The 26,270-nt window shown below is 48.5% G+C and overlaps 2 protein-coding genes across 8 annotated transcripts in view; one reads left to right on the top strand and one right to left on the bottom strand.

The window, feature by feature from the left end:
• The window catches only part of ATG4A (autophagy related 4A cysteine peptidase), a 55,323-nt gene extending 42,598 nt beyond the window's left edge, over positions 1–12,725 (top strand). Inside the window, exons 7-13 of the mRNA XM_077889494.1 lie at positions 2,752–2,831; positions 3,570–3,757; positions 3,879–3,957; positions 8,022–8,167; positions 9,405–9,461; positions 11,352–11,460; positions 12,188–12,725. Of these exons, the coding sequence (XP_077745620.1) occupies positions 2,752–2,831; positions 3,570–3,757; positions 3,879–3,957; positions 8,022–8,167; positions 9,405–9,461; positions 11,352–11,460; positions 12,188–12,258 (730 nt within the window). The 3' untranslated portion in view covers positions 12,259–12,725. The remainder of the gene's footprint in view (positions 1–2,751; positions 2,832–3,569; positions 3,758–3,878; positions 3,958–8,021; positions 8,168–9,404; positions 9,462–11,351; positions 11,461–12,187) is intronic.
• Positions 12,726–14,691: 1,966 nt separating this feature from the next.
• COL4A6 (collagen type IV alpha 6 chain) overlaps positions 14,692–26,270 on the bottom strand; it is a 286,475-nt gene continuing 274,896 nt past the window's right edge. For 6 of the 7 annotated variants that reach the window (XM_077889763.1, XM_077889759.1, XM_077889761.1 and 3 more), the window contains 8 exons: positions 24,206–24,322; positions 23,705–23,866; positions 23,414–23,512; positions 21,700–21,846; positions 20,848–20,964; positions 19,612–19,803; positions 18,591–18,877; positions 14,692–16,322 (listed from right to left, as the gene is read on the bottom strand). In XM_077889763.1, the coding sequence (XP_077745889.1) occupies positions 16,062–16,322; positions 18,591–18,877; positions 19,612–19,803; positions 20,848–20,964; positions 21,700–21,846; positions 23,414–23,512; positions 23,705–23,866; positions 24,206–24,322 (1,382 nt within the window). In that variant the 3' untranslated portion in view covers positions 14,692–16,061. The remainder of the gene's footprint in view (positions 16,323–18,590; positions 18,878–19,611; positions 19,804–20,847; positions 20,965–21,699; positions 21,847–23,413; positions 23,513–23,704; positions 23,867–24,205; positions 24,323–26,270) is intronic. The other variant, XM_077889762.1, reaches the window with a different exon arrangement.

Raw genomic sequence — 26,270 nt, 5'->3', positions numbered from 1 at the left:
CCATCAGCCTGAGGGTCACTTTGAAGCCAGAGGGCTAACACTAAGTGGTGGAGGCTGAGACAGCCTAGGCAAGACAATGGACTCCCTCCCACCCCGTAGAGTGTAAAAGACCTCACTCATTCATTTGTTCCTTCAATATTTACTGAGTGGCCCTCCTGTGCTACCTGCTGGGTATCTAGAAATAAATTAGATGCAGCCCTTGCCTCAGGGAACTCACGAATAGACAAACCTCAAGGGCGTCAGTTTGTCATCTCTTAGCAGACTCCAGGTCCGCTTTGGCAGTTGCTCTGTCAAGTTGCAGAATTCACCTCCCATGGCAAGAGGCAAGGTGGAGAATTGGAGACCGACATTTTAATTTTAATTTTTAAGTAATTTTAAAAAGATTTATTTATTTGAGAGAAAGCGAGAGCATGAGCAGGGGGAGGAGCAGAGGCTAGAGGGAGACGCAGACCCCCTGCTGAGCAGGGATCCTGACACAGGGCTCAATCCCAGGACCCCTGGGATCATGCCCTGTGAGCCAAAGGCAGCCGCTTGACCCACTGAGCCACCGAGATGCCCCATAAGCCTGACATTTTAGAAGGGAATGGCGTGAGTGGCATCAGCATTTACATCTGCAGGCCACCTCACCTGTTGTCACTTTCCTTCCTGACAGCCTGCCACTGAATGAAAACTCCATGAGGGCAGAGATGGTATTTGTCTCATTCACTACCATAACACTAGCACATAAAACTGCCTGGAGCATACAAGAGTTCAATAAATACTTGCAGGATGAATGAAGATGGCATCCAGAGTCTGGGGCTGGATTTAGGCATCAGAAGGTTGAAACCATCTGGACTCCTTGGGTGTAGCTTGCTTCTTCAATTCCTGGGCTCTCCGGAGGATGACAGTGGGATCCGCTCCATAAAAAGTACTGAGGGAGCACTGTTTCAGTTATTAACCACTCTTCAATGATCTAGAAGGCTCTGGAAATGTGCTCATGTGGGGAGTAGGCTGGATTTCCTGGGGACTCAAGGGGGAAATCTGTATCTTGGCTTTATTCCTTGCTAAGATACCAACCCCCCTGAGACCACTTTCTTGCCTTAGTCCATAGTTCCTTTTGGGGGATGGTTGATTCTGCCGAGTGAAGATCCGGCAGTATTTCAGGAACCAGCATAGGAGCCCCAGGTAGAAACTGTAGAAGGTGGGATGCCTGTGTGGCTCAGTGGTTGACCGTCTGCCTTTGGCTCAGGGCATGATCCCAGGGTCCTGGGATCAAGTCCTGCATTGGGCTCCCCGGAGGGAGCCTGCTTCTTCCTCTGCCTGTGTCTCTGCCTCTCTGTGTCTCTCATGAATCAATTAATAAAATCTTTTTTAAAAAAAGCCTGGAAGGTGAATCAGAAGGGCTGTGCTGCACCCCAAACTCAGCTGGAAATGGCTGGAGGCCCAGAGATTTTTACATGATGTCCCTCAGAATTTGCTTTTTTCTTCTAAATTCTGAAGTTCTTAACAGCAGACAAATGGAAACATACATTTTTAAAAGATTTTATTTATTTATTCATGAGACACACACACACACACACACACAGAGAGAGAGAGAGAGAGAGAGGCAGAGGGAGAAGCAGGCTCCACGCAGAGAGCCCAATGTGGGATTCGATCCTGGGTCTCCAGGATCAGGCCCTGGACTGAAGGTGGTGCTAAACCGCTGAGCCATGCGGGCTGTCCAAAACATACATTTTTTAAAGAATTTAGGTGAGTTTTGATTCATTGTGATTGTGACCATTAACAACAGAATATAAGTACATCAGGGAAAGGTGATATCTCAAAAGGAATGAAATTAAAGTACAATGGTAATTAGTCTCTTCCTGGGAGCTACTTTGGTTAGGAAAAGAATATATATATATATTTTTTTTTCTTTTGTCCAGTGAGACTGGACTTTACCCAAGAGTCCCAGAAGTACCCAGGTTGAATGAACATGCCTTCTTTCAGACAGGCAAGAGGGAAATGTAAGGGAGATATGGTCATGGTGCTTTACTCAGATCCTGGATGATCCCTCTGTCAAAGGGGTTTTCTTTCTAACCTTCTCCGAAGTCACACAGTTCAGCGTACTCTCTCAGTTCAGCATACTCTTTCTCTTCAGCTGCTGGCCAATGAAGCACCATATCAAGGCCATCTGCAGCCCAAATCTCTTGAACAGCTTTCGTACTGCATTGTGGGAGGGATGTAAGAGATCTCTCTCTCTCTCTCTCTCTCTCTCTCCATCTTCCTGGGCATATTCTCCATATTATGTGCTCCCAAACATGCGTGTATGTATTTACATATATATGCATATATATGTATGTATGTATATATGTGTATATATATGTATGTATATATATAATTTATATTTTTATGGAAGTTTCCTGTTTTGGGAAAAAAGCAGTCAAAATGCCTTTTGAAAAGAGAAAATACAATTTCTTGGGAGCAGAAATGCTGGTACCTTTTCTCTTTCACCCAGCAGGAGTAACATCATCTTGTGAGGTAGATTTTTCCATCTTGTAAAGCAGGGCTTCTCTTTTTCAGGGTTTGAAAACAGTGACTCTGGCTTTCCCAAGGTCCCTGGACATGGGATGTTCCAGTGCTCTTGGTCAAGGGAGCCAGAGCTTGACCCAATCCCTAACTTCTCTGTGGCCCAGTGTTTGGTGACTTTAGGGCCACTGGGCGTAGACGGTACTGCTTTCCTGCTGATGTTACCCATCTCTCCCAATTTTGACCTCCCTGTGTGTTGCCTTGCAGAAAACTTGCTTTGTTTGACGAGTGGAATTCCTTGGCTATTTATGTTTCGATGGATAACACTGTGGTCATTGAAGATATCAGTGAGTCCCTAGCCTGTTTACCTTGCTGGGTGGTGGGTGATTGAGGCCCCTTCCTCAACATTCAGAAATTGTATATGTGTTTGTGTGTGTGTGTGTGTGAGAGAGAGAGAGAGAGAGAGAGAGAGAGAAGGGGGAAGGAGGGGGAAACAGGCAGAGAGACAGGCAGGTAGACAAACAGACACTGACTCTGGCCTGCTCCACCAAAGCAGGGAGACTTAGAAGAGCACAGGAGTCTGGTTAATTATCCCCTGGGCCTTTTCTTGTCTACCCTTTCAGTTTTCTGAAAGGAAGAAAACAATGACAGGGTCTTCTCTGGCCCTCAATGAACTATCAGACCCTTTCCCTGCAGGATACTCAGAGTATGGATAACCAGTGAAGCCATAAACAGGGCCCCCACTTACCCAGCCCTATGCTCTCCACCACAGGGTTAGAGAAACCAAAATATACAGTCCCTGTCTCAAAGGCCCTTGCAGACTAGTTGAGAAATAAAATTTTCTCAATGAGCCCATACTATCTGGCAGGAGGTGAGTGCTCAGTTACCAGAAGGAAGAGAGGTAAGGGGATGGAGGTGTGGGCCTGGGCGTCCTGTGCAAGGTGGCACAAACTACACCCTGGGGGCAGAGGGGAAGGCCTTCCAGGCAGGAGATGTCACAGGAGGTTGCCCTTAGCTTGGCCCTGGGCATATCTCGGATGACCAGGTACCCCTCTTAACCCAGCTCTCTTGTCTTCCGTTTCTAGAAAAAATGTGCTGTGTCCTCCCCTTGAGTGCAGACACAATTGGTGAGAGCCCCCTCAACACTCTGAATGCTTCAAACCAGAGTAAGAGTGCCCCTGCCTCCTGCCCAGCCTGGAAACCCCTGCTGCTCATCGTGCCCCTTCGCCTGGGCATAAACCAAATCAACCCTGTCTATGTTGATGCATTCAAAGTAAGTCACTCCTTTTCCCGGGCCCATTGCTGCCTGCCCATCACACCGCCATGTGAGCACAGAGATCCGTGAGCAGCAGTCCACAAGTGAGTTGAGAATGTTGCATTCTCTTTCCCTCTAGGAGTGTTTTAAGATGCCACAGTCTTTAGGGGCATTAGGAGGAAAACCAAATAACGCCTATTATTTCATAGGATTCTTAGGTAAGAAAAGAGGACTCACAAGTAAGTCGTCATGGGCTAGGGGTGGGGGGCAGAAGGTTTGCCTGGGAGCCCAGGCAATTCTGGTCAGGGGGCCCTCATCCAGCCCAGAGATTCCATGGCTTCTGGTGAGCTCATTCTGCCTCTGGCCTGATCAGTGGAGAATAACACTTCTCTCTGCACCATGGAGAGCAGATCCCTCTTCAGTACGTCCACTTCCTTGCCTCTTGATGAGATAGTTTCACAGCTGCTTTCCCACTGGACCACCCCAGGGGCACAGCATCATCTTAGCATCTCTCTCTCCTTTATGTGGGGCCCAGGGTGGCAGGGTTTCACTGCCCTGGCGTTGTGGGTCTCCATCTTCTTGGGGCTTGGGCATTCAGGCTGGGAACCATCCTTTGACCCAGGCCCAGCTGTGTGGGCCTGCTGCCTCATTATTTGGAGCCATGACCAGGTAGAGGTGAGAGGAGGCCAAGACAGAGCTATCCTTTCTCTAGTAATGGGGGCTAAGCCTTAAAACCACTGATGTCCTAATGCGGATCCTAACCAGCAGCCCAGCATTCCCTGCCTCAATTGATGCCTCTGGAAACCTAGCCACCATATACACTAGCTGTGATGACAGTCATAGTCATTTAATGCCCTTGGCACGCAAGGTGAGCTAGCCCAGCGCTTTTCAAAGTGTGATGTGCACACAGATCACCCTGTGAACTGATTAAAATGCGGGGTCAGCAGGCCTGGGCTGGGCCCTGAGACCCTGCATTTCTGGCTGGGGGGTCCTGATGCTGCTGGTGTACACACCACATGTTGAGTGCTAGGGGCCCAGATACCTGGTTAGTGCTGGTAGAGCACAGGGAAGGGAGTGACATGGCCTGAAACTGGGCATCAAGGAATATGAGCTTGGAGAGCCTTGGGTAGGCCAGGGTGAGCCAGAGCAGGCATGGGGCATGGCAGGGAGGTTGTTCAGAGGAGAGGGTGAAATGGGCTTGGCCCCCCTCCTGCCCTACTCCTTGGAGATTCAGAGAGGTGAGAAGTCATTGGCCCTGTACACAGTCTTCCACTTGCCAGCTGTGTGATAGCAGGAAAAGAAACATCCACTCTTTTGTTTCAGTTTCTCTTGTAGAAAATAGGGCTGGGGCGCCTGGTTGGCTCAGTTGGTAGAGCATAAGACTCTTGCTGTCGGGATGGTGAGTTCGAGGCCCACGTTGGGCATAGAGCTTATGTTAAAGAACAAAAAAAGAAAACAGGGCTCATACCTGCCTCGCGGTGCTGTCACCTCACAGTAGAGCACTCAGTGAAGAGTCAAGCCTGTAGTACTCAGCCAGTGAAAGGTGGCCCCACCCTTCCTGACCCCCTGCACATCTTGCCTTTGCCCCCTTCTCTTTGAGGCAGGGTTTCTACACAGTGGCCTCAGCGCTCTCCCTTGCTGCCATCTATTGGCTAAACCCGAGAACTACAGCTTGATGGGAAATTGGCAAACCAGGGAGGCGTTTATTTTTCTAAGTACAAAATCCAGTATTGGGAGTTACATAAACACAGATATCTTCTGATTCTAAGCTTTTGGGTTCCTGTCAGAGAAAAGGTGGCAAAAATCAGTGTTCTCTTTTTCTGTACTCAAGGGCAAGGCTGAAACATACTGGAAAATGATTTTGGAGGGACCTCAAAGAATAATATATGGGACACCCGCTGGGGGACCTGGCCTCCCTTACCCCCATGTTACCCAGAGAGAGTTGGTTAAAGTCCTCCTGAATCCCCTTTTCTGACTTACCCCCTTTGCTGTATTAGGTTGGGGGTTCCGGATTGGTCAAATGTCTGAAGGGAGGGAATAGATAAGAACTACCATTTGCTGAAGAGCTATCTTGTGCCAAATTCCCTGCAAAGTCCCAACCCCAGACAGATAGTCATTTAATGACATTTTTAGATGACATTTAATGACAGCTAGATAGGCAGGCATACAGACAGACAGAGAACATATATACACATATAGGGATAGATAGATAGTCCTATATTGAGATGTAGCGATAGAGTTAGCATGATACCCCTGTGAGTCAAAGCTTACTCTAGTGAAACTAAGAGCTAGATGTTGTGGTCTCAAGATCACCCAGCCAGAAAGTAGCAAAGCCAGGGTTCAATCCCAATTTGGCCATCTCTGCCTACCATGCCACGTTGCTTCCTGAGGGCCCCATTTCCTGGTGGGAAGCTGGGCAAAGCTCTCGGTGTGTGACACAAGTGCCAGGATGAGAGTCTGTCTGTTCAAAGTTGCCTGCTTGCACAGGAGATTTTGTCCCCTGCACTTGAGTGAAGTGATCCTGAGATCCATAGCATGAGCCCTATGTCCACAGATGGTTGAGCAGGCTGCCTCTTGTCTTCAGACCCAATAAGAAACCTTGGGTTGGTTCCCACATCACTTCTAAGACTTTTTAGGGATTCCACTGTATCTCTTTTAAGTACTCTCAGAAACAGCATGTCCTGCAATGGTCCACTCCAGACACACACACACACACACACACACTTTCACAGAAAGGGCCAGAATCAGAGAGGATGCTCTCACTATCCAATTATCCCTAGCACCTTAACTTGAAACACTCTGGCAGAATGCTCGATCCGAACCCCACTCTGGATTTCTATTTTCTTGTACAAAGCTTCCTTTTCTTCTTACTTTTTTAATGGTCGTAAGTAGACTTCATTCTAAACATTCTGGTTGTTGCTTTTCTTTGTGACTTGAGACTTTTGGGGTGTAACTGATCTCACCCACCTGTGGTCCAGCGGGAATGGATATATATATATATATTGACTTTCGTAAGGCAAGTCACATGAGGGAATTGATTTTCACATACTCTGAAACATCTATTTGTAGGGAAGTACTTTTGAGTTGAAGCACGGTACTGCTATGACCACCTTATATCTGTATTGTGTTTTAATCATTTCACAGAGAAGAAACCTCCCAGTTCTTAGAATACCCTGTGAGGTAACTGGAACAGGCCTCGTGTGACCCCGGTTTAAAAACAAGAAAATAAGTACAGAATGAAATGAGTGGTTTGTCCCAGGTCTGTGATAGACACAAGTTAAACTATTTGCCAGACATCAGAAACACATGCTTTGCTAGCAGAAGCACTTAGATGTGGCCCAGCACAGTCTTGGATGCCATTCCAGGGAGAGTCTCAGTGGGGCATCTCTCTCTACTGCATCCTCCTGCCTCAGGGAATCTCTCTTTAGCTGTCAAACACAGTCTAGAGCACAGAGACCCAGATGGTCCCGAGGCCTGGAAAGCGAGGTTGAGGTGCCACTTTTGCCAACTCAGCATGCCACTGATGAGCTTTGGAGGGACTCTTGACCCTTTGAATATCGAAGGAGAGATTTTACTATTTCAAACTCCTCCCAGGTCATTATTGGGCTAGGCTTTTTCAATTGGATGAAGTATGGCATCTCTCTCATTTGTGCAGTAAGAATTTTCGTAGTGAGGTATATCTGTACTGGTGTCAAAGTGACCGGGGCAGTGTTTACAATAGAAGTCACTAACTTGCTAATGACGATTAGCTTGCCAGCTAATAAAGATCAACAGTCAGAGCCCATCCATAGCAGAGTCAGCATTCCCATTTCTTTCAGAGGCCAAGGCTTTTTTCTTACCAGATGTGCTCTCTGACCATAGGTCTGAGAACCAGTGGTATGGAGCAGAGATGCTTCCCAATGTGGAGAGAGGCAGGAAGCTCCCTTATGGCACCTGGGCTCATGCCCTGGTGATTGTACCCACTGCTTCTTTGCTAAACTGCTGCTCACAGAGCCTGCCATGTCATCTGTGGTTTCTCATTCCCACCTTTTCTCAAACCTGTCACTCTCCATTTTTTGGTCTTGGATTTTGAGGGGGTGCACGTGCTAGGGCAAGTCTTCTCAGTGAATGATTAGATTTGGCCTCCTTCAAGCATGGTCACCCAGGTTCAGGCTTTCTGTCATCTCATTCCCATTGTCACCAAGGGTGGTATTAAGAAGAACAGAGTGCCTCCTCCTGAGGGACAGGGGTGGAACTGGGGCCAGTGGTTCTTTCTAGGTGAAGTATGTCTCATTCCAAACAGGCGATGAGCTCATTTTCTTGGACCCTCATACAACCCAGACTTTTGTTGACACCGAAGAGAATGGAACGGTTGATGACCAGACTTTCCATTGCCTGCAGTCCCCACAGCGAATGAACATCTTGAACTTGGATCCTTCCGTCGCCCTGGTATGTATCTACTGGTTGGGTGGGCCAAGAGATCCAACACCACCCTGTTACAGATTGGTTCCCTGGGAGTCACCTAGGTTGCTAGGTAGGGGGGCAAGAAGGTGTTCACTGGCCATGCCCCCCCCCACTCAGAGGTACCATAGTGTTGTGGGGGAAGGGATGGACCCCAAAGGCGCAGGACTAGAGTTGGAATCCAGGCCTTGCCACTTACTGGCTGTGGACTTAGGGGGAGTCCTTTTAACTTTTTCTGAGCCTCACTCTTCTCATCCCTAGAAAGGAGCTAAACAATCATTCCTTCAGGGTTGTGTGAGATATACCATGCATGAGGCGCTCAGCACAGTGCCGGGCACATGGCGAGGTTTCCGTACACATTAGTCACTATTACTGTTAGTCCTTCCCCTTTTACTTCTTGCCCCCAAATTATTGCCAGCCAGGCACAGGGAATAAGGTGGGACACAGTCAAGGAGACATCATGGAGTGAGGATCTTCCAGGCGGAAAGTGCTCATTCTTCTGGGGTGTGCCCTCCAGGAGGTTGCAGGGCTTTTCCCCCTAGAACTGGGACTGTCTACACTACCACCTACACACGCCACCAGTGAAGCTGCCAGTGGTCCTGAGTTCTGTCTACACCCTCTCTCCCAGTTTAACTCGATTGTCAGAGCACGAGAGCCTGGTCACTGACAGAGCCTCCTCTTGTTTGGGACCATTCTGTTGCTACTGTAGGGTGGTCCTGAGGATGGGGAAGGAGGGAGATGATTCTCTTTATTCTAATAGATCATTTCCTTCAGGTCAAAGCCCTTGTATTATGTATTGCCTTTAGCTAAAAGTATAAAAGTACTATTTGGCTTTTGTCACTTGGTTTCATTGCCTGTTCTGGATGAATGTGCCTCTGTGTGTGCTTAAGCGTAATGGAATTAACCTCATGCTTTGGAGATTTGGCTTCAAGCTACTATACTTCACAGCACGAGGGAGAGGGACAGGGAGGGGGACAGGGACAGGGAAAGAGGGAGAGGGAAAAAGAAGGAGAGAGAGAGAAATGGAATGAACTCATCAATGTGTGTGTCCAGGTAAGGTGATGACCTGGGAGACAGAGCAGTGCTTTGTTATTGCTGTAAGACACATCTGAAGAGAGTGGCCCACATCCTGTCTTTGGGCCAGTGGCCCCATCTTGCAGTCCAAAGGGCCTGAGGTGGTGCCCTTGACCAGTTCTAAGTTATGTTCTCTTGCTTTCCCCCCAAGGGATTTTTCTGCAAAGAAGAAAAGGACTTTGATAGCTGGTGTAGCCTCGTGCAGAAGGTAAAGATGCATGTTTTCCTTAGTCTTAACAGAAGTTATTTGGTAGGGTCCCTTTCCAAGACTGCTTCACATAGTGACATAGATTGAGCCTGATAGGATTTTACTGCAAGAAAAAAACTGAGATATGGGGGATTATGCATAACTCTGGGGAACCAGAGCAAAACCTTTGTTTGAAATATGCTTAGTACAGGGGATCCCTGGGTGGCGCAGCGGTTTGGCGCCTGCCTTTGGCCCAGGGCGCGATCCTGGAGACCCGGGATTGAATCCCACGTCGGGCTTCCGGTGCATGGAGCCTGCTTCTCCCTCTGCCTATGTCTCTGCCTCTCTCTCTTTCTCTCTCTGTGACTATCATAAATAAATAAAAATTAAAAAAAAAGAAATATGCTTAGTACATCAAGTGAGTGATATTTTTAGCTTCGTAATATTTCAACTAATTATGCCTATGAGTCACATGAACTAGTCAATGAATATTCCACCATTTTACCTTTAAAATGCTCATTTCATATTTCATCTCAGGTCTTCCTCATTCCATTGGTAGTGCTAAGATAGTCGAAGGAACTAAGCTGCTTTTCTGTTTATTTCATGGTCCATTTACAGTTTCATATAGTCCAGAAGGGTTTAGGGAGCTTGTCTCCCTCTTAACTGTCTCATTTCTCTAAAATACAGGCATGCTGCCATCAAAGGAAACACAGTTTGCAGGAGTCTGTGTAAAGACTTAAAGCCAGATATTCTCCCCTCTCAGTATTTTGTGTAGAAGGGTATTTACTGTTTTCCTGGCTCACTAGTCTTTGTATCTGCCTTCCCCCCCGCCAATCCTTGCTTCTAACATATGCCACACATGTGGGAGACATTGATAAAAATGTTTATCGAAAGAATGGCGATCATAGGGAGTAGTTGAAAAGCACCCTGGATGGGGAGGCATGAGACATGCTGTTCTCCTACCTGGAGAAAATAAAAAGAAGTTGGGGTTATGGGATCCCAGATCCTCTTGCAAATGTAAGGAGGGCAGATTTTTCTTCACAAGTGAACAAATAATTGACATTAATATCCCTCGCTGAATGTGAAACCCCAGTTAATAAGTGGCTGAGACATAGTGAAGAATTATTTTCTAAAGGCAATACTTAACAATTCAGGATGCAGCAAAACTGTATTCACATCACATTTAAAGTCTGAATGGTAATTCACTGGTAAGACTATATGCCATCTAAATTAGGACATATACTACTACAAAGTGTTGGACGAAAGCCAGAACCATGCCAACTCATACTAGTATTCTCTTGGGGCCGATTTAACGTAATTAACACACATTGGCATGAGCCAATGATTCAGAAACATGTCGGCCCTGAATTGAGATAGGCCCGGGAAACTGGCATGTGACCTGAACCGCATGACGGACCATAGGCAATGAATTAGTGAGTGTGGACTTCCATCAGATACTCTTTCCAGCGTCCCTCCTTCCCGGTTGACCAGATCTAGAACTGAAGAGGGCTGGGTCTTCGGATGGGTCGAGTAGTGGGTGGGCATGTTGGCTAGGGCTTTGTTTTCACCTTTTTTTTTTTAAAAAATGTTATTTATTTATTCATGAGAGACAGAGAGAGAGAGAGAGAGAGAGAGAGAAAGAGAGAGAGAGAGAGGCAGAGACACAGGCAGAGGGAGAAGCAGGCTCCATTCAGGGAGCCCAACATGGGACTTGATCCCGGGTCTCCAGCTCCAGGATCAGGCCCTGGGCTGAAGGCCACACTAAACCACTGAGCCACCCGGGCTGCCCCTGTTTTCACCTTTCAACAGCCAGACCACTCTCTTAGGGCTTGGGCCCATGGATGGACAGACAACAGAACAGCAATGTGGAGTAGCTCTGAAATGTTTACAGCTGTTTCTGTGTGTCCTTAGGAAATTCTAAAGGAAAATTTAAGGATGTTTGAACTGGTTCAGAAACATCCATCGCACTGGCCTCCCTTTGTTCCACCAGCCAAGCCAGAAGTGACAACCACTGGGGCAGGTAAGCCATTGTTCAGGGGTTCCTGGGCCAGCAGACCCTTGGGTAACAGTTGTTTTACAAGACTGAAACAGCAGTAGCTCATGCTTTCCATGGAATGTACAATTGCTATTCAGCAGGGCTGATCAAGAAATGGGGTCCCTGATGATTTTAATCTTCTGATGAATTGATCTTTACCAATTTCACAGATGGATAGAAGAAAATGAGCTCGATACAAAAGTGCCACACAAAATCAGAATGACTAGAACTTGTTTCCCATGGTCTGGTTCAAAAAACAAATCAGAGGCCATGGGTGATTGGAAAGATACCTCCAAGATCCCAGAGCCCCATCCTGGTCCCTGTGAGTAAGAGTGTTTAATGAGCTCAATTATTTTGCTTCTTTTTAAAAATTTTATTTATTTATTCATGAGAGACACAGAGGCAGAGGGAGAAGCAGGCTCTCTGCGTGTAGCCCAATGTGGGACTCGATCCCAGGACCCCAGGATCACAATCCAAGCCAAAGGCAGACATTCAGACACCAGTGAGCCACCAAAGTGCCCCTATTTTGCTTCTTCATAAAGAATCTTTAGTACTTGTCAGCGGTCTCACCTGCAAGTCTCCTCCCGAAAAGCTTTTCTGCAGCAGAACAACTTAAAAAAAAAATGCATAGCCTTAACTAGCTGAGTAACTGTACTGACGACTTCAACCTGAGTGTCAAGCTTTCCTCTTTCTCATTTCCATATTCCCATAGAATTCATTGACTCCACCGAACAACTAGAGGACTTCGACCTAGAGGAAGATTTTGAGATCCTGAGCGTCTAAAAGAGTAGAACCTTGATGTGGAGGTCTGTCTTCCATCTGGCACCAGAGGAACACGAACCCAGTACACAAAACTTCTCTATAGTCAGCAAGTGCCTGATATGCCAAGAGCATACAAACTTGATAGCAATCATGAGTGAGCCAATCACCATTTTTCAGAAAACAAACAATAACAACCCTTCCCCAGAACGAACTAGAACAATCATGGAGTGTAGGAGCAGAAAGGTTAGGAGTCATCTCTTGCTTCCCAGCTTGTCTTCCCTGGCCATGGCGAGACTTCAGCTACTGAAATGAGGAGGTGGTAGCTGGGAGAGAGACAGCAACTCACACCTTGCTTCAAGCACCAGCAGAGGAGAGATGGTTACCCCATGTTTCTTCACCTTTCAGGCGTGACCTCTTTTGGGCTGAATACTAAGAAGCAATCTGTTCTCTTGCTCTAATAATAAAGTGATTGCATCAGGGACAAAGAAGTCTTGTTATTTCATGGTGTTCACGGTGTTATTTTAAATGGCAGTTTGTCAAAGAGATGACCTCAGATGTGCCTTGGTTGATCTCTTCCTTACCTGAGGGAACCTTACTATCTGATGGGTCACTGTCACCGTCCTTTACTGATATTTTTGTTGGATGTCACCCTGTCTTTAAGTCATGATCACTTTATTTTTATTTATTTTTTAAAATTCTTTTTCTAAAAAGTAGATTGTATCTATTTATTTGAGAGAGACACGGAGAGAGCATGAGCGAGGGGGGAGGGGCAGAAGGAGAGGGAGAAGCAGGTTACCCCCTTGAGGAGCCTGATACCGGGCCCAAGCCAAAGGCAGATGCTTAACCAACTGAGCCACCCAAGCAGCCCAAGTCATGATCACTTTAAATCAGCAGTGGGCAAACTTTTCTTGTGAAGGGCCAAATAGTAAACATTTTCAGTGTTGCAGCTACTCAGCTCTGTCATAGCTACTCAGCTCTGCTCTCAAAGTGCAAAAACATCCGTAGCCCGCATGTACACAAATGGGCCTGGCTGTAAGCCAATAAAACTTTATTTGTAAAATCAGTTGGAGAGCTGGATTTGGCTTGAAGGCTGTCGTTTGCCACTCTCTGACTTAAATTGTTGATTTGGGAGCCCCTAGGTGGCTCAGTTGGTTAATCATCTACCTTTGGCTCAGGTCATGATCCCAGGTTCCTGGGATCGAGTCCTGCATCAAGCTCCCTGCTCCATGGTAAGTCTGCTTCTCCTTCTCCCTTTGCCTGCCACTCCCCCCACCCTTGTGCTCTCTCTCTCTCTCTCTGTAAAATAAATAAATAAAATCTTTAAAAAAACAAATAGTTGATTGGGGGAAATAAAAAAAATTGTGTTTGACTTAGACTCCATTTTGGTTGACAGCCATAATTAGAAAAAATTATTCATGTGGGAACTTTTAATCCGTGCAGCAAATGCAATTCTGAACCATTTCAGGATGAGCAACATAACAAATCTTAGAGCACATTTTCATCAAATTGGCTTTGCTAAACCCTCTTTTGTGAGGATGCACCTCAAGCCCAAGCTGTGTCTTCCCATATTCCTCTCCTTCCCTCTTAATTTGTGTGCATTTCACCCCCATCCTCATCAACTCCCAAGGAGGCCAGCAACCACTAGCTTGAAAGCTAGCACCCAACCAAAGTTTGTGTTTTGTTTTGCTTGTATATACAGGAATATTAGAACACTTGTTTCCTTAAGTTCCATTTTATTCTTTTTTTTTCCAGTTGCTAATCTATTCCAGTGGTTCAAAAATCAAAAGGTGCAAAATGGTATGAAGTGACAATGTCTCTCCCCCCACAGTTCAGTTCTATTCCCTGAATGCTCCCGGTGTCATTGCTTTCTTGTTTATCCATCCAGAAGATATATTTTATGCATATACAAATTATGCATATATGTCTTGGGTTTGATTTTAACAACCTCAACATTTCTCTACTTTTTAAAAAAGATTATTTTTGAGAGAGAAAGAGCACGCACATGTGGGGGCGGTGGAGGGGTAGAGGGAGAGGGAGAGAGAGTCTCAAGCAGTCTCTGCGCTGGATGCAAGCCCCACGGGGGCTCAGCCTCATGACCCTGAGATCACAATGTGAGCTGAAACCAAGAGCTGGATGCTTAACTGACTTCATGTCCCCGGTGCCCCCAACATTTCCCTACTTTTGATTTATCTATAAAGGATCCTGAAGCCCCAGAAGTATGGAAACCTGTTTCTTGAACTCTAGCATGGACAGAGCTAAAAACAGTTGTCAGCCTATTTTGAAACTGGTTGTGGATTTGTTGCCTTCTGCCCTTTGACGTTAATTGTATTTTTCCTACCTCAACGTTTGTTATAAAGCTCAGCTTGCAGTAACTGGCTCTGAGGGGCACTCACAAATTGGAGCAAAATGGGCTTTAGAGAGGTATTCATCAGAGAATGTAAAAAGAGTCAAATGTTGATGTTTGATTCCTTTTATTTGCAATGTACAAACCTGACATCATGCTTATTACTCAGGAAGTGAAGGCAACAATAATTCAGATTATACTAATTATACTTTGTGTTGGTACGGTTTACATAATATTTAAGGAAACAGAATCACCTGGAAGGAATCGTTTCATGTTAACATAGCTAAGTATTCTGGAAAATTGATAATCGGAGGAAATGGTTAAAACACTTCCCCCTGAACAGAATACAATACCCTTTATAGTCAACTCACACTTGCTTTAGGTCTGCCAACTGCTAAAGAGAGGAGTATGCTAGATTTTTATGAGGTTTACAAACGTCTTAAAATAGTTTAACAGGCTACCTGTGAAAGGGCAGTTGGATGGACATTTTAATGGGAAGTCTCTAACAACAGCCTCAGAACACAAAGGACCCAACACACTGCAGCTTCAATTTGACACACTGCACACATCTGGATGGCATTTGGAATAAAGCAGGGACTTCTGAGCAACTGAGACAAGGGCTTTGCCTTTTTTGTTCCTCGAGTCAAAAGCAAAAATCACACCTCCTTATCCATCCACCTCTCTACTGCCCCCAGCCTGGGAGAAAAGGTTGTGGTTCTCATTTCCCTTTATGGACTGGCCTGGCTGCATCTGGTGCATCCTCTGCTCTACTCTGGACGAGGCCAAGTCCTAGGTCTCTGGCTGGGGAGGGAGCCAGCGAGGAGGAAGTGATTTGTCTGGGGCTATATGAAGTTAACAAGCCCCTCCTTAAGCATTCTGGGGCCCAGCATTGCTCACTCTCAAAGGAATCATAATTCCCCCTGGGCTACTGGCACCCTGTTCCAGGTCTTCTGCCACCTGCCTAGACACGGTGGATCCCCTTAAAGAGAGAGAGCTTGTCTCATGCAGGCTGGAGCCATCCACGAATGCTTAGAGAATTTTCCTTCTGAATGTGGAAACACCAGGTTCTGGTTTAAGCCAAATAAATGTGTGGTGATCTCTGGACATAAGAAATGACTTGTCAGCTGTCACGAAGGGCTTTCTGATCAAGGCGATGGGAGAGCTAGCAGTCTAAGAAAGCAGTAGCCCCGCAGGTCTTTCTGAGGTAGCCATGAATAACCACGCAAACATCCGAATCAAATGGTAGCACCAGGTTGACTGAAGTGGGACACCAGAACTCAGTAGGGGGAGCTTACCGGCCGGGCCTGAGGGTCAGGGTGGTCGGTGGCCAGTATTCCAGCCCCCGGAAGACTCCAATGTACAACTTGACGGATGAGCAAAAGGGCCTTTAGGCCTTCTTTCTTCAGCTTGTTTGGGTTTGTGAGGTGACCTATTGTGTGATGGAGGGCAGAGCAGGGGACAGGGTGGCAGGTGCCCCCTCCTATAGGCTTCTCATACACACCTGGCAGCGGCTGACTCGGGTGTGGAGCTGCCCAGCCTTGAGCGTTTCAGAGACTGGTTCCTCCCGGAACTGCTGCCTCTCTTCCACGGTTGTCAGCCAGAAACTGTACTTGTTGGCGAAGTAGTGGCAGGTGCCCCGGGCCCCACTGCACTCAATGAAAGGAGTAGCACGGAAATCCTCCAGGCAGGAGCCCGGTGAGACCAGGGACTGGCCGCCGCCCTCGGCACCAGCGGCAGTGTGCTGAAACGACAGAGTCAGCGTGTGAGCCGCACCTGCCACAGCCACCGGGGGATCAGCTCAGCTCCAGCATCTACGCAGAATACCCAGAACTGTATCATAGCACTAGGGACTGCTCCACCTCCCTCGTTGCCCTTTGGGGCCAAGAGCATCCCCTCCAAGCCCCCTGGTGCCCTCCTACCCCACTGCGTTTGGGCAAGTGGGTACATCTTCGCCAGTGCCCCCCTAATTGCTGGCATCCCACTGTATTCTGAGGTATGTTCAGTGCCTCCCAGAAAATCCCCACAGGCAGGTGGGTCTGAGAAAGGCTGGATTAAGGAAGATTCAGTAGGTTTTAGAATGCAGATCTTCTCAGAGCCTTTGTGTACTCCAAGAAGAGAAAGCGCGCAGTACGCCTCCAAGTGGCTAAACTGTGGGCCCTTCTCCCAGCATATCTAGGAATAGTGCTTACTCTGAAGTGACCTTCGTTAGAACTTCTTATGTTGTTGATTTGTTCCACACCCTTTAGGGCAACATGTAGTGTTTGTTGCTTGCTGTGTACAAGTGGGCCTCATATTTGGCCCAAGTGGGCCTCATATTTGGCCCAACCTCCTGACCCTCACTTCTGGGGCCCTTCAGCATACAATGTCAACGTCATTCATTAACCCATAGTCGCCAGTCACTGTACCCACAAGCCAGCAGTCCCTGTCTCTCTGCTCTCTATCCCTTCTCCCTTCACGTCAGCTGGGTTATTCTCTGGACCACAGCCAGCGAGGAAGAGGCTTCATACACACCCAGGTCAGCAAATGGCCAATGGGGCACCTGCCCGAGCTGGACGCTCAGGGATGGCTTGCCTAACAAAAGTTTGAGAGGGTTCATCTCCATATAAGTGACCTTTCCTGTACCCTGATACATGAAGTATCAAAGCTTCCCTTGTTTTGATCCTCACCTGGAGAACTTTCTGGAACAAACGAGACACGCTTGCCCTGCCTTACTAATGGCAGATGCTGTGTATTTTGCGCTTTGCACATGACTCAGGCTTGTTGTTGTGAATGTTGCTTTTTGTGTTGGGCAGGTGTGGAGGAGCCCCATACCAACGGACACAGCTCGTAGGTTCTTAGGCCACCTTTTAATCATTTTATCCCTCTTTTCTCCTTTTTAGTAGGCATGCCTTATAGCTTCAAGATGCCGTACTAGGCAGTCCAAATTACCAAAGCTACAGGTTTTCAGTAAGAAATAGATATTCTAGAATGTTAGCATTATGTGTAAAGTAAGAGTAAAGAAAGCCTGAATAAGGACTTAAGAGTGCTCTTGTGAGCAAAACACATGCGATTTTGTAGAGCTTTTGTACCACTCCTTGTGGAAGCTCAGGGGCCTTTCGACTTATCTCCTGGTCTGGGTGGTGGATGGGATAGAAGGATAGGTACAGCGATCCTGTTTTACGTTGGATAAACTGCCCAATTCATGTAGACGGAGAAAAATAAGGAAGTACCTCATTGCAGGTGGTAAACCAATGTGAGGAAGCCTCAGGCTTTGGTAATTCTTCAGACACTTTCTCATCAACTCACCTCTGATGACTTAGCAAGGAAGTGCTGGTGAGGCGGGGTCCTTCAATGGATGCCACACTGGTTTTCCCTGGGAGCTACTCTGGCCCTAAACTTAACCTTTTCCTCATTCAATGTCTCCTGATATTCACGGGATGTCGTATGAGGGACCTGATTCCTCCTTGGGCTTACAGATGTTCTCAGCTCTTTCTTCGCAAGACATACAGCCTTCCCACCAAAATGGAGAAGCAGAAAGATCCCAGAAAGGATGCAGAAACACAGCAGGCCCTCATCTGAGCCTTTCAGGAGGACATGATGGTGGCCAGGTGGGGGCAGGGTGCTGGGCCAGCAGGAAGAAGAGGAAGAGTCCCCATGCCCAGCCTGGGCAATGAGAGTGTGTCCCGGCCTTGAGTGGGGACAGCCTGTCCACCGGGGATCAGGTGTCTCCTCTTTCCCTCGCTTGCAGCATAACTGAAGCAGGCATTAAATGTTAGGGCCTTTGCCAGTGATTCATAGATATTCTCACCCCTGGACCACTGGGTACAAACTGCTCCTTTGTACTCACCCTCAAGATCACCCATCATTCAAACAGAACTGCCCTCTGCTCTTTAGCCAAGGTCAAGACAAGCATTTTCCTTCTTTCCGCATTCTGTGCTACCTACCTCATGTCACTGGGGCCCATGAACCAGCCCAAGGGACCCTCCCAGGGCGCCTCTATGCTGGGGAAGGGGACAGGGCAGGGTCTCACCATGAGGAAGGAGTACCCAATCCAGAGGCTGTGCCAGCCCAGGGGGCACTGCGGGATGGTGATGTCCTGGCTGTGCACAGCAATGGCCTGTGAGGGTGCCTCGCACACCGAACAACGGCTGATGTACTGGGGGATCTGGGCCTGGCCGACGGGCATCATGGGAATGGGGGCGGTGGTGGAGAGCCAGTAGGATTTATCATTGCGTCTGGCGTAGTGGCACACTTCGTTGATGTTGCAGTAGATGAAGGGCATGGTGCTAAAGCGGGGCAGGCAGGAGCCAGCAAAACCTGGAAGGAAAGCAAGTGGGCAAGAGCCAGTAAGGTCCAGCTGAGTGGTGGGGCTGAGATGGTCCCCAGCGCCACTGGGACTGGACTAGTCAGGTTGACTGACATCCCACCGCTTGTGCCCGAACGGGGATGGCTCTCCCTTCAATCCTGGCACACTGTACAAACACTGGTGTCTGTTGGTCAAATCCTATTTTCAACACGCCAGGGAAGTTTGATAATGAGTGGAATCTTTTTATAAGCCGCAGAATGACTCCCTAATTAATCTACTATGTAAAACCAGCATTTAATAGTCTGTGGTTCAGAGTCAGCACACCTGTAGACAATACAATTAATTCTTGGGTAATTGCTGTTGCCCCACAAGTCATATTAGTGTTATTACTGCTGCTAATCGCTAAAGTGTAATGGATGCTTAACATGCCAAACGGTGTCCAAAGCATTTTATGTTGAGTGATTCATGTCATTCTTCCACCGCCCTGTGAGATAGGTACCGGAATTAGCTGTGTTTCCATTTAAGGTGGAAGTGGAAGCTCAGAGAGGTGGAAAAACTTGTCCAGAGTACCCAGCCAGTCCATGGTCAAGCCAGGGTTTAGACTCAGATCGGCCTGATGCAATAGCTAGTGCTCACAACCCACTACCCACCAGTGGGCCCACCCAGGGCTGGGAGGACCAAGGAGAGGAGCTCCTGATCTTCGTGAGGGTGGAGGGCCAGGGCTGGTGTCAGAGTCAGTACTCACCCAGGTCCTGGTTGTGGGCTTTCTCCTGGCCCTCCACGAACAGTAAGCTGTAACCCACCCACAGCTGGCTCATCCCGGCAGGGCACAGGGGCAGCTGTTCTGACTGGCTGTGCTTCACCAAGGTGTAGCCCACTCTCACACTCTGCCCAGGCACTCCAGCCCTCCCGAAGGGACCCTTCTTCCCTGGAGCTCCTGAGAGGGAGAGAGCAGAAAAGGCGTGAGCTGCTCATAACAGCAGCCTACTGACTTGGCGCCGAGCACTGAGCAGGGCACATCGTATACACACACGTCAGCTCACTGGATCTGCACGGCAACCTTATTACCTGGATTCGCTGGAATGCCAACTCAGATGTATCCAGCAGCGGAGTCTCTATTTGAAAAAGCATGCTATCCAGCTCCCCTCCCACAGCCACCGGGCCTCGAGTCCTCTAAGAGGGGGTGAGCGGGGGCAGAGGGGGCAACTTCTTGGACCTTGCAGGCTCTCACAGGACGTGAGTGAGTACCTGCTGGGTCAGAGGCAGCAAAAGCAGAATTGGGAGTAGCAGGGCAAAATCATACCCTCTCTCCTGCCCACAGCAGACATGGCTTGTTAATCACAGCACTTTTCTATTGAGCCTCAGACCTGTCCCCCACTCAGGGCAACTGATTTGCCATCTCTGATATGAAATGGGACTTAAGGGGCACTTGGGTGGCTCAGTGGTTGAGCGTCTACCTTCAGCTCAGGTTGTGATCCCAGGGTCCTGGGATCGAGTCCCGCATTGGGCTCCCTATGGGGAGCATGCTTCTCCCTCTGCCTATGTCTCTGCCTCTCTCTGTGTCTCTCATGAATAAACAAAAAAAAAACCCAGTTTTTAAAAAGGGAGTTAAGTAGCAGCCATTCCTCATCTCAGATTTTCTTAGGCCTTGAACCACACCCTTCCCATCCACGTCAGAATCCCAGAGTAGGAAACGGGAGGTGCAGGGAAGGGGGCCATGCGAAAGGACAGTCATAGCTCTCGAGAGCTGGAAGAGAACCCAGAAAGGGGCCTGGAAGGAGTCCTTTGCCTTCCAGAATACGGGGCTCTCATCCTTCAGAGGCTCAGAGGCGGGTGGGAGCGAATGGAGTGCAGTCGGGTTTCCCTGGTTCCTAGTGGTGTCAAACTTTGCTTCCTGTTCCTCAGATTTGAGATTTTGGCTCACTCCAAAGCCCCAGACCCTCACAGAGACACTGCTCCCCTGGTGCCGACATCACCAGACCTTCAAATCCTGGAGGGCCTTGCAGTCCAGGGAGACCAGGGTCGCCAAGAGCCCCAGGCGGACCGGGGATTCCACTGAGACCATCTTTGCCAGGGACGCCAGGTAAACCTTTGGAGCCTGCAAGCAGAGAAGGCCGGGAGCACCCACTCAACGTGGGAGGTCCGCCAAGAGAACCATTCCCTAGAGGACTCGCATGTCATGACCAGGACTTACCAAGAGAGGGTGCACTAGCCATCATTTTAGAACACTGGGCCTGAGGCTGCTAGGTTAGTCTTTTTTTTTTTTTTTTTTTTTTTTTAAGGTTAGCCCTTAATTGGCATCCGGGCTTCTCAGTAGTGGGACCATCACTCTGAACTTAGCCCCTCTGAGCCCCCTCACACCTATTTCTCCCTCCCTTCCTCTCATCCTCACAGCAATGCACAGAAACTGTCAGAGCCCCACGTCCGAAATGAGAACACTCAGGCCCTTGGGGAGAAGCTGATAACTTATCAGAGCAGGTGCATCAGCTGAGATTAGAAGCTGGAGTTCCCTGCTCCCCCAGTCCCGGCTTTTTCATCCCCACTGCACTCCCTCCTGCCTTCAGCGGCCCAGCACAGAGGGGCCAGGGGGCGGGAGTAGTTGCTCTGGTCTGCCCACACATTCTCTAAAGCCAAGTATGATGGCCCTTGCTGACCCTCCTTCCTGGCGAGGAGCTTGGCAGCTTTGCGAAGGAAGGGAGGAAGTGCTTGCTGGAGGTGCTCCTTGAGACCTGGAGATCCCAGCCGGGGGGGGGGGGCTTCAGCCTCCCATCCAAGGTCAGCTTAGCTCACCACCCCCACCCCAGAAATCTCCTGTGGGTGGTGCTCTCCTTACCTTGGAGGCCTACAGGACCTTGAACCCCAGGATCTCCCGTGAGGCCAGGGATGCCATCGATGCCCGGTAGACCCATGGGTCCAGGAGGAACCTGGACAGCTTCTGCAATTGTTGTCTGTCCAGGAGCACCTTGGGGTCCGGAAAAGCCTGGGGGCAAGTAGGAGAGATGGAAATATCACATGGAGGCAGAGGAGACAGCTGGCATGGGTCCTCAGAAGACTTCCTTTCTACCGAGCAATCATCAGCTTTCTACCTTTGCTGTTTGTCCCCACAGTCTCCACCGCAAAGCTCCAGGATGACTCTCTCTGCATGCTTTACCCGATATCCTCTTTACCCACCTGCCTCCCCAGGGAATTGGTAGCTTCTTGAAGGCAGAAGATGACAGGCTGTGTTTCCTCCAGGCCTGGCGTAGGGCCTGGCGCATGGTAGGCAAGTCAAGACATGTTTGTGAGCAAATGCGGTGGGGCTGAGCCTTTGTTTTGGGGCTGGGGATGGCTGGTTCACTCCCTCACTGGTCAGAGTACAGTGCCAAGGAGGCCAAGGGGATGCATCCGATCTTGGAAGTACAGTGGGCATCATGGCCTAGGATCCTGAGCCTGGCCTGTCGATTTGCTAATAGAAGCCAAATAAGCCCATGTGCTTACCAATTTATTGAAAAAACATTTCTGAAGTGTCTACTATGTGCCACAGCCCTGGCAGACTGAGGGTTGGAGCAATGAAGAAGCCAGACCATCATGGAGATTACGGTCTGGTGATAAAGATGAAACATGGATAACCTGACAAATACCATTGGTCCTGTGAGTTGTGAGAAGTGCTACAATGGAAATGAACAATGCAGTGACAGGGATAGTGAGGGGGCTCTGGGGTAGAGAACCTGCTTGAGAAAGAGTGCTAAGTGGCCTCCTATAAGTAGTGACATTTAAAGCTGAGACCATTAAAGGATTAGAGGGAGCTGGGGGTGGGGTGGGGCTAGAGGATTCTAGGAAGCAGAACTAGCCTGTGCAAAGGCCCTGCGGTCAACCAGTTTCGCTAACCAGGCTGGTGTGGCAAAGAGGAGGGAACAGAAAAGAGGAAGGACTGATGATGAGGATGAAGGGGAGGTGTCATATGGGACTCTAGGAGCCAGAGTTTATTCTTCTGCTATGGGAAGCCAGTGGGTGATTTATGTCTTAGATCTCTCTGACCACCTGGTAGAGAGAAATGATTGTTGGGGGAGATGCCCCATGGGGAGGAGCCAGGAGGCCAGTTAGCAGGTCACTGCAGTGATTTCCTTAAGAACCTTCTGTGCCTGGGACCCTGGTGGCAGCAAGGGAGATGCTGAGAGGTAAGCAGATGTGAGGTGCATTGAGAAGCAGCCCACAGGGCTTGCTGATAGGTTGCGTGTGCATGAGGGGATGACGGGAAAGGATGGAAAGTGTCCTTCATTTCTGGATGGAGCACGTGGGTGAGTGGTGATGAGCACAAACCAAGTGTGCCTGCTGATTCAGGAAGAGCACAGAGGGGAGCTCAGCGGCTGGACCGTGACCTTTAGTTCCTGGAGCTGCTGGAGGCTGAGAGGTCCCCAAGGTGGGGAATTCACCTTCCTGGAGGAGCTTCATAGACGCCTCAGGCATCCAGGCTTTCTTGGTGTGGTGAGCAGTGGCTCCTGTCAGCACCTTACCCCCAGACCTGTCCCTCGAGCTCAGAATCAGCCGGGCATGTGCTCTCAACTCACCTTGGGGCCCTGCCTTCCCCTTCATCCCGGGAAGTCCTGGGTCTCCAGGTGGCCCAACCTTGCCTGGAATCCCCATGAAGCCAGGCTCACCTCTCATGCCTGGCAAAGTCCAAAGGAAAGCAGTCAGGGCTTGGCACAGTGGTGCTGGTGGGGGAACTGAGGGGTTGAGGCTGGGCAGATTTGAGGGTGAGAAGAGCACGATCGGCTGGCCCCTCTTCATAGGGCTACAGGAAGGGGCCATCTCTAACTGTGGAGTGGGAAAGGGGCCAACAGCCAGCCACACAGCCATACCTTTTAGCCCTAGCTCTCCAGGGAGGCCGGAGAAACCTGGAATTCCTTGGACTCCTTTGGGCCCTTGAGGGCCAGGAACTCCAGGGAAGCCAGGGTCTCCAGGGTCACCTTGATTGGAGGATGGCCCAGGGGGCCCCGGGGGCCCCGGGGGGCCCGGGCGGCCTAGGGATAAGATCAGAAGAGGAATGAGTGCAGGTGAGCAGGAAGTGGCCTTCGCTGAAGACTTCAGAGGGCTGCTAGGAAGCCAAAGCCTGTTCCCAGGGCCGAGAATATTCCCTGGCTGTGAGTGGGGTCCCAGTGCCTGGACTTTCCTGAACTCTTTGAGCTAACACAGACCGATCCAGTCCCCTGTGTTCCTGTTGGGGGAAGAATGTGAGGCCGAGCAGGCCGATGCATGTCCAGCAATAGGAATGGGGCCGGACTGAATTCGGACCTCCCCCAAAATGCGGACAAAAGGTGAAGGCCAAACCTCTTTGGGGCTTTGGGGCTTCCTGTCTTTACCTTGCTCTCCATCTAGCCCTGGTCGCCCAGGGTCGCCAGGCTGTCCTACTATGATCGAAGGCAAGGAGAGGCCTGGGGCACCAGGCAGACCAGCAGGGCCCTGGAGACCCGGGAAACCTGCAAAGAATAAATCAAAGAGTCCGCGTGGGCTTGGTGTGGTCAGGCTCTCCCAGAGAAACGGAAGCGGTTAGGTAGGAGCCAGACCCACAAACCGCCAGCAGAGGGCTCTCCTCCCCTCTGTCTCCCTTTGCAGTCAGCAGGGGAACAGGGCCCACACTGGGGCCCAGAGACTCCCCATCCCCGAGCACCCCTTGCCTGCACCCCACAGCAGGCGCCGCAGGTCCGCCTGCTTGGGATGGAGCTTTGGAAATTTCTAGTTCCTGGCATCACTGGAAATGGAAATATTTTAGGCTGATTTCCCCCAAACCGGGAAAAAAGGTAGGCATAATGACTACAGTACCTGCATTTTTAAACCTACTGTCCCTGTGGCATGTTTTCATGAAGTTATTAGCCAGTTCTGCCTGGGGATGTCCAGAGGAGGTTACAGGCTGAGGTGGGGGCACCGGCTCCAAGAGCCAGGAGAGACGCCTGCTGGGTCAGAATGCAGGTCCCAGGGGGCACCTTGTTGGCTCAGTAGTTGAGCATCTGCCTTTGGCTCAGGGCATGATCCCAGGGTCCTGGAGTCAAGTCCCACATTGGGCTCCCTGCAGGAATCCTGCTTCTCCCTCTGCCTGTGTCTCTGCCTTTCTCTCCATGTCTCTCATGAATCAATAAATAAAATCTTTAAAAAAAAAAAAAACAGGTCCCAAGGGCACTGGGGCTCCCAGTGTCTTCTAGGGCTAGTTTCTGGGTCTGCTAGGCAAACTGGAAAATGCTTTTTCCAGTAGTACATATCAGCTGAATGCTTGCTTAATTGCCTATAGAACAAATTTCTTGGGAGCACCTGGGTGGCTCAGTGGTTGAGCATCTTTTGGCTCAGGTCATGATCCTGGGTCCTGGGATCAAGTCCTCTATAGGGCTCCCCATGGGGAGCCTGCTTCTCTCTCTGCCTATGTCTCTGCCTCTCTCTCTCTCTGTCTCTCATGAATCAATAAATAATTTAAACAAACAAACAAACAAAAAACCAAACAACAAAAAGCCCCACAAATTTCTCTATATCAAGTCTCTTCCCCTCTTTTAGTCAAAGAGAAAAGCCGCTTATTAGAGTAGATGTATAATACGTGTTTGCTCAGATTTTAGTATCGCTTTACGTGTTTTCTGTTTGTGTAATGATTTCTACTATAATGTTCCAAACCAAAAACTTTCAACTGATTACGGAAGATTTATTTAATAGGCGCACGTGGAATACATACATGGGAGTCTTGATGGGAAAACACATTGAAGCCATATGTACACATGTAGAAGTCCATCTTATACTTGTAGCATGAAAGTAGTGTACTTATTATTTTGGCATATTTTAGAATACGTTCAAATGAAGAGATGTGGATTCTCACTGGTTGATAAACTATTCTGGTGGTCAAGATTTTTTTTTTTTGTAACAATAAAATCCAAAAATATTAATGTTGAATTTTTGTTTTTCTGACAAGGTGAGCCAAAAATATTAATGTGCAATTTCTTATATTTAGTTAAATAGTAAATCCGTAAAGACACATAAAGAAAGATGGTGGATCTATTAATTGTGGATTTTCTTCCAGCTCATTAGTGAACTGAATGCAAAGGAAATATAAAGAATAAAAAAAATAAATTTCAAGAAAGGCTCCATTATAGGTCTGGACAAAAAACAAAAGGAAAAAAAACCAAGTTGGAAAGCTACGTGGTGCTACTTTCAGTATGGTCAGTTATGTCTTGATGAACCTTTAAAGTACTTTTCTTTGTCACAAAGGTAAACATCTGAAAAGAAAGATATTTTGCATTTTTTTCCTGAAAATATAGCTTTATATATACACATACATATATATTTTTTACATAAAATATATATCTGCCTAGCATAGATATAGATATATTTATAGATAAATGCTGAAATTACGCAAAAACCAATAAATAAGACACCATAGTACTATGGGCA

This window comes from Canis aureus, chromosome X (assembly GCF_053574225.1).
Source record: "Canis aureus isolate CA01 chromosome X, VMU_Caureus_v.1.0, whole genome shotgun sequence".
Classification (NCBI taxonomy): domain Eukaryota; kingdom Metazoa; phylum Chordata; class Mammalia; order Carnivora; family Canidae; genus Canis; species Canis aureus.
The sequence above is the reverse complement of the archived record's forward strand: the minus strand, read 5'-3'. Positions and strand labels throughout refer to the sequence as shown.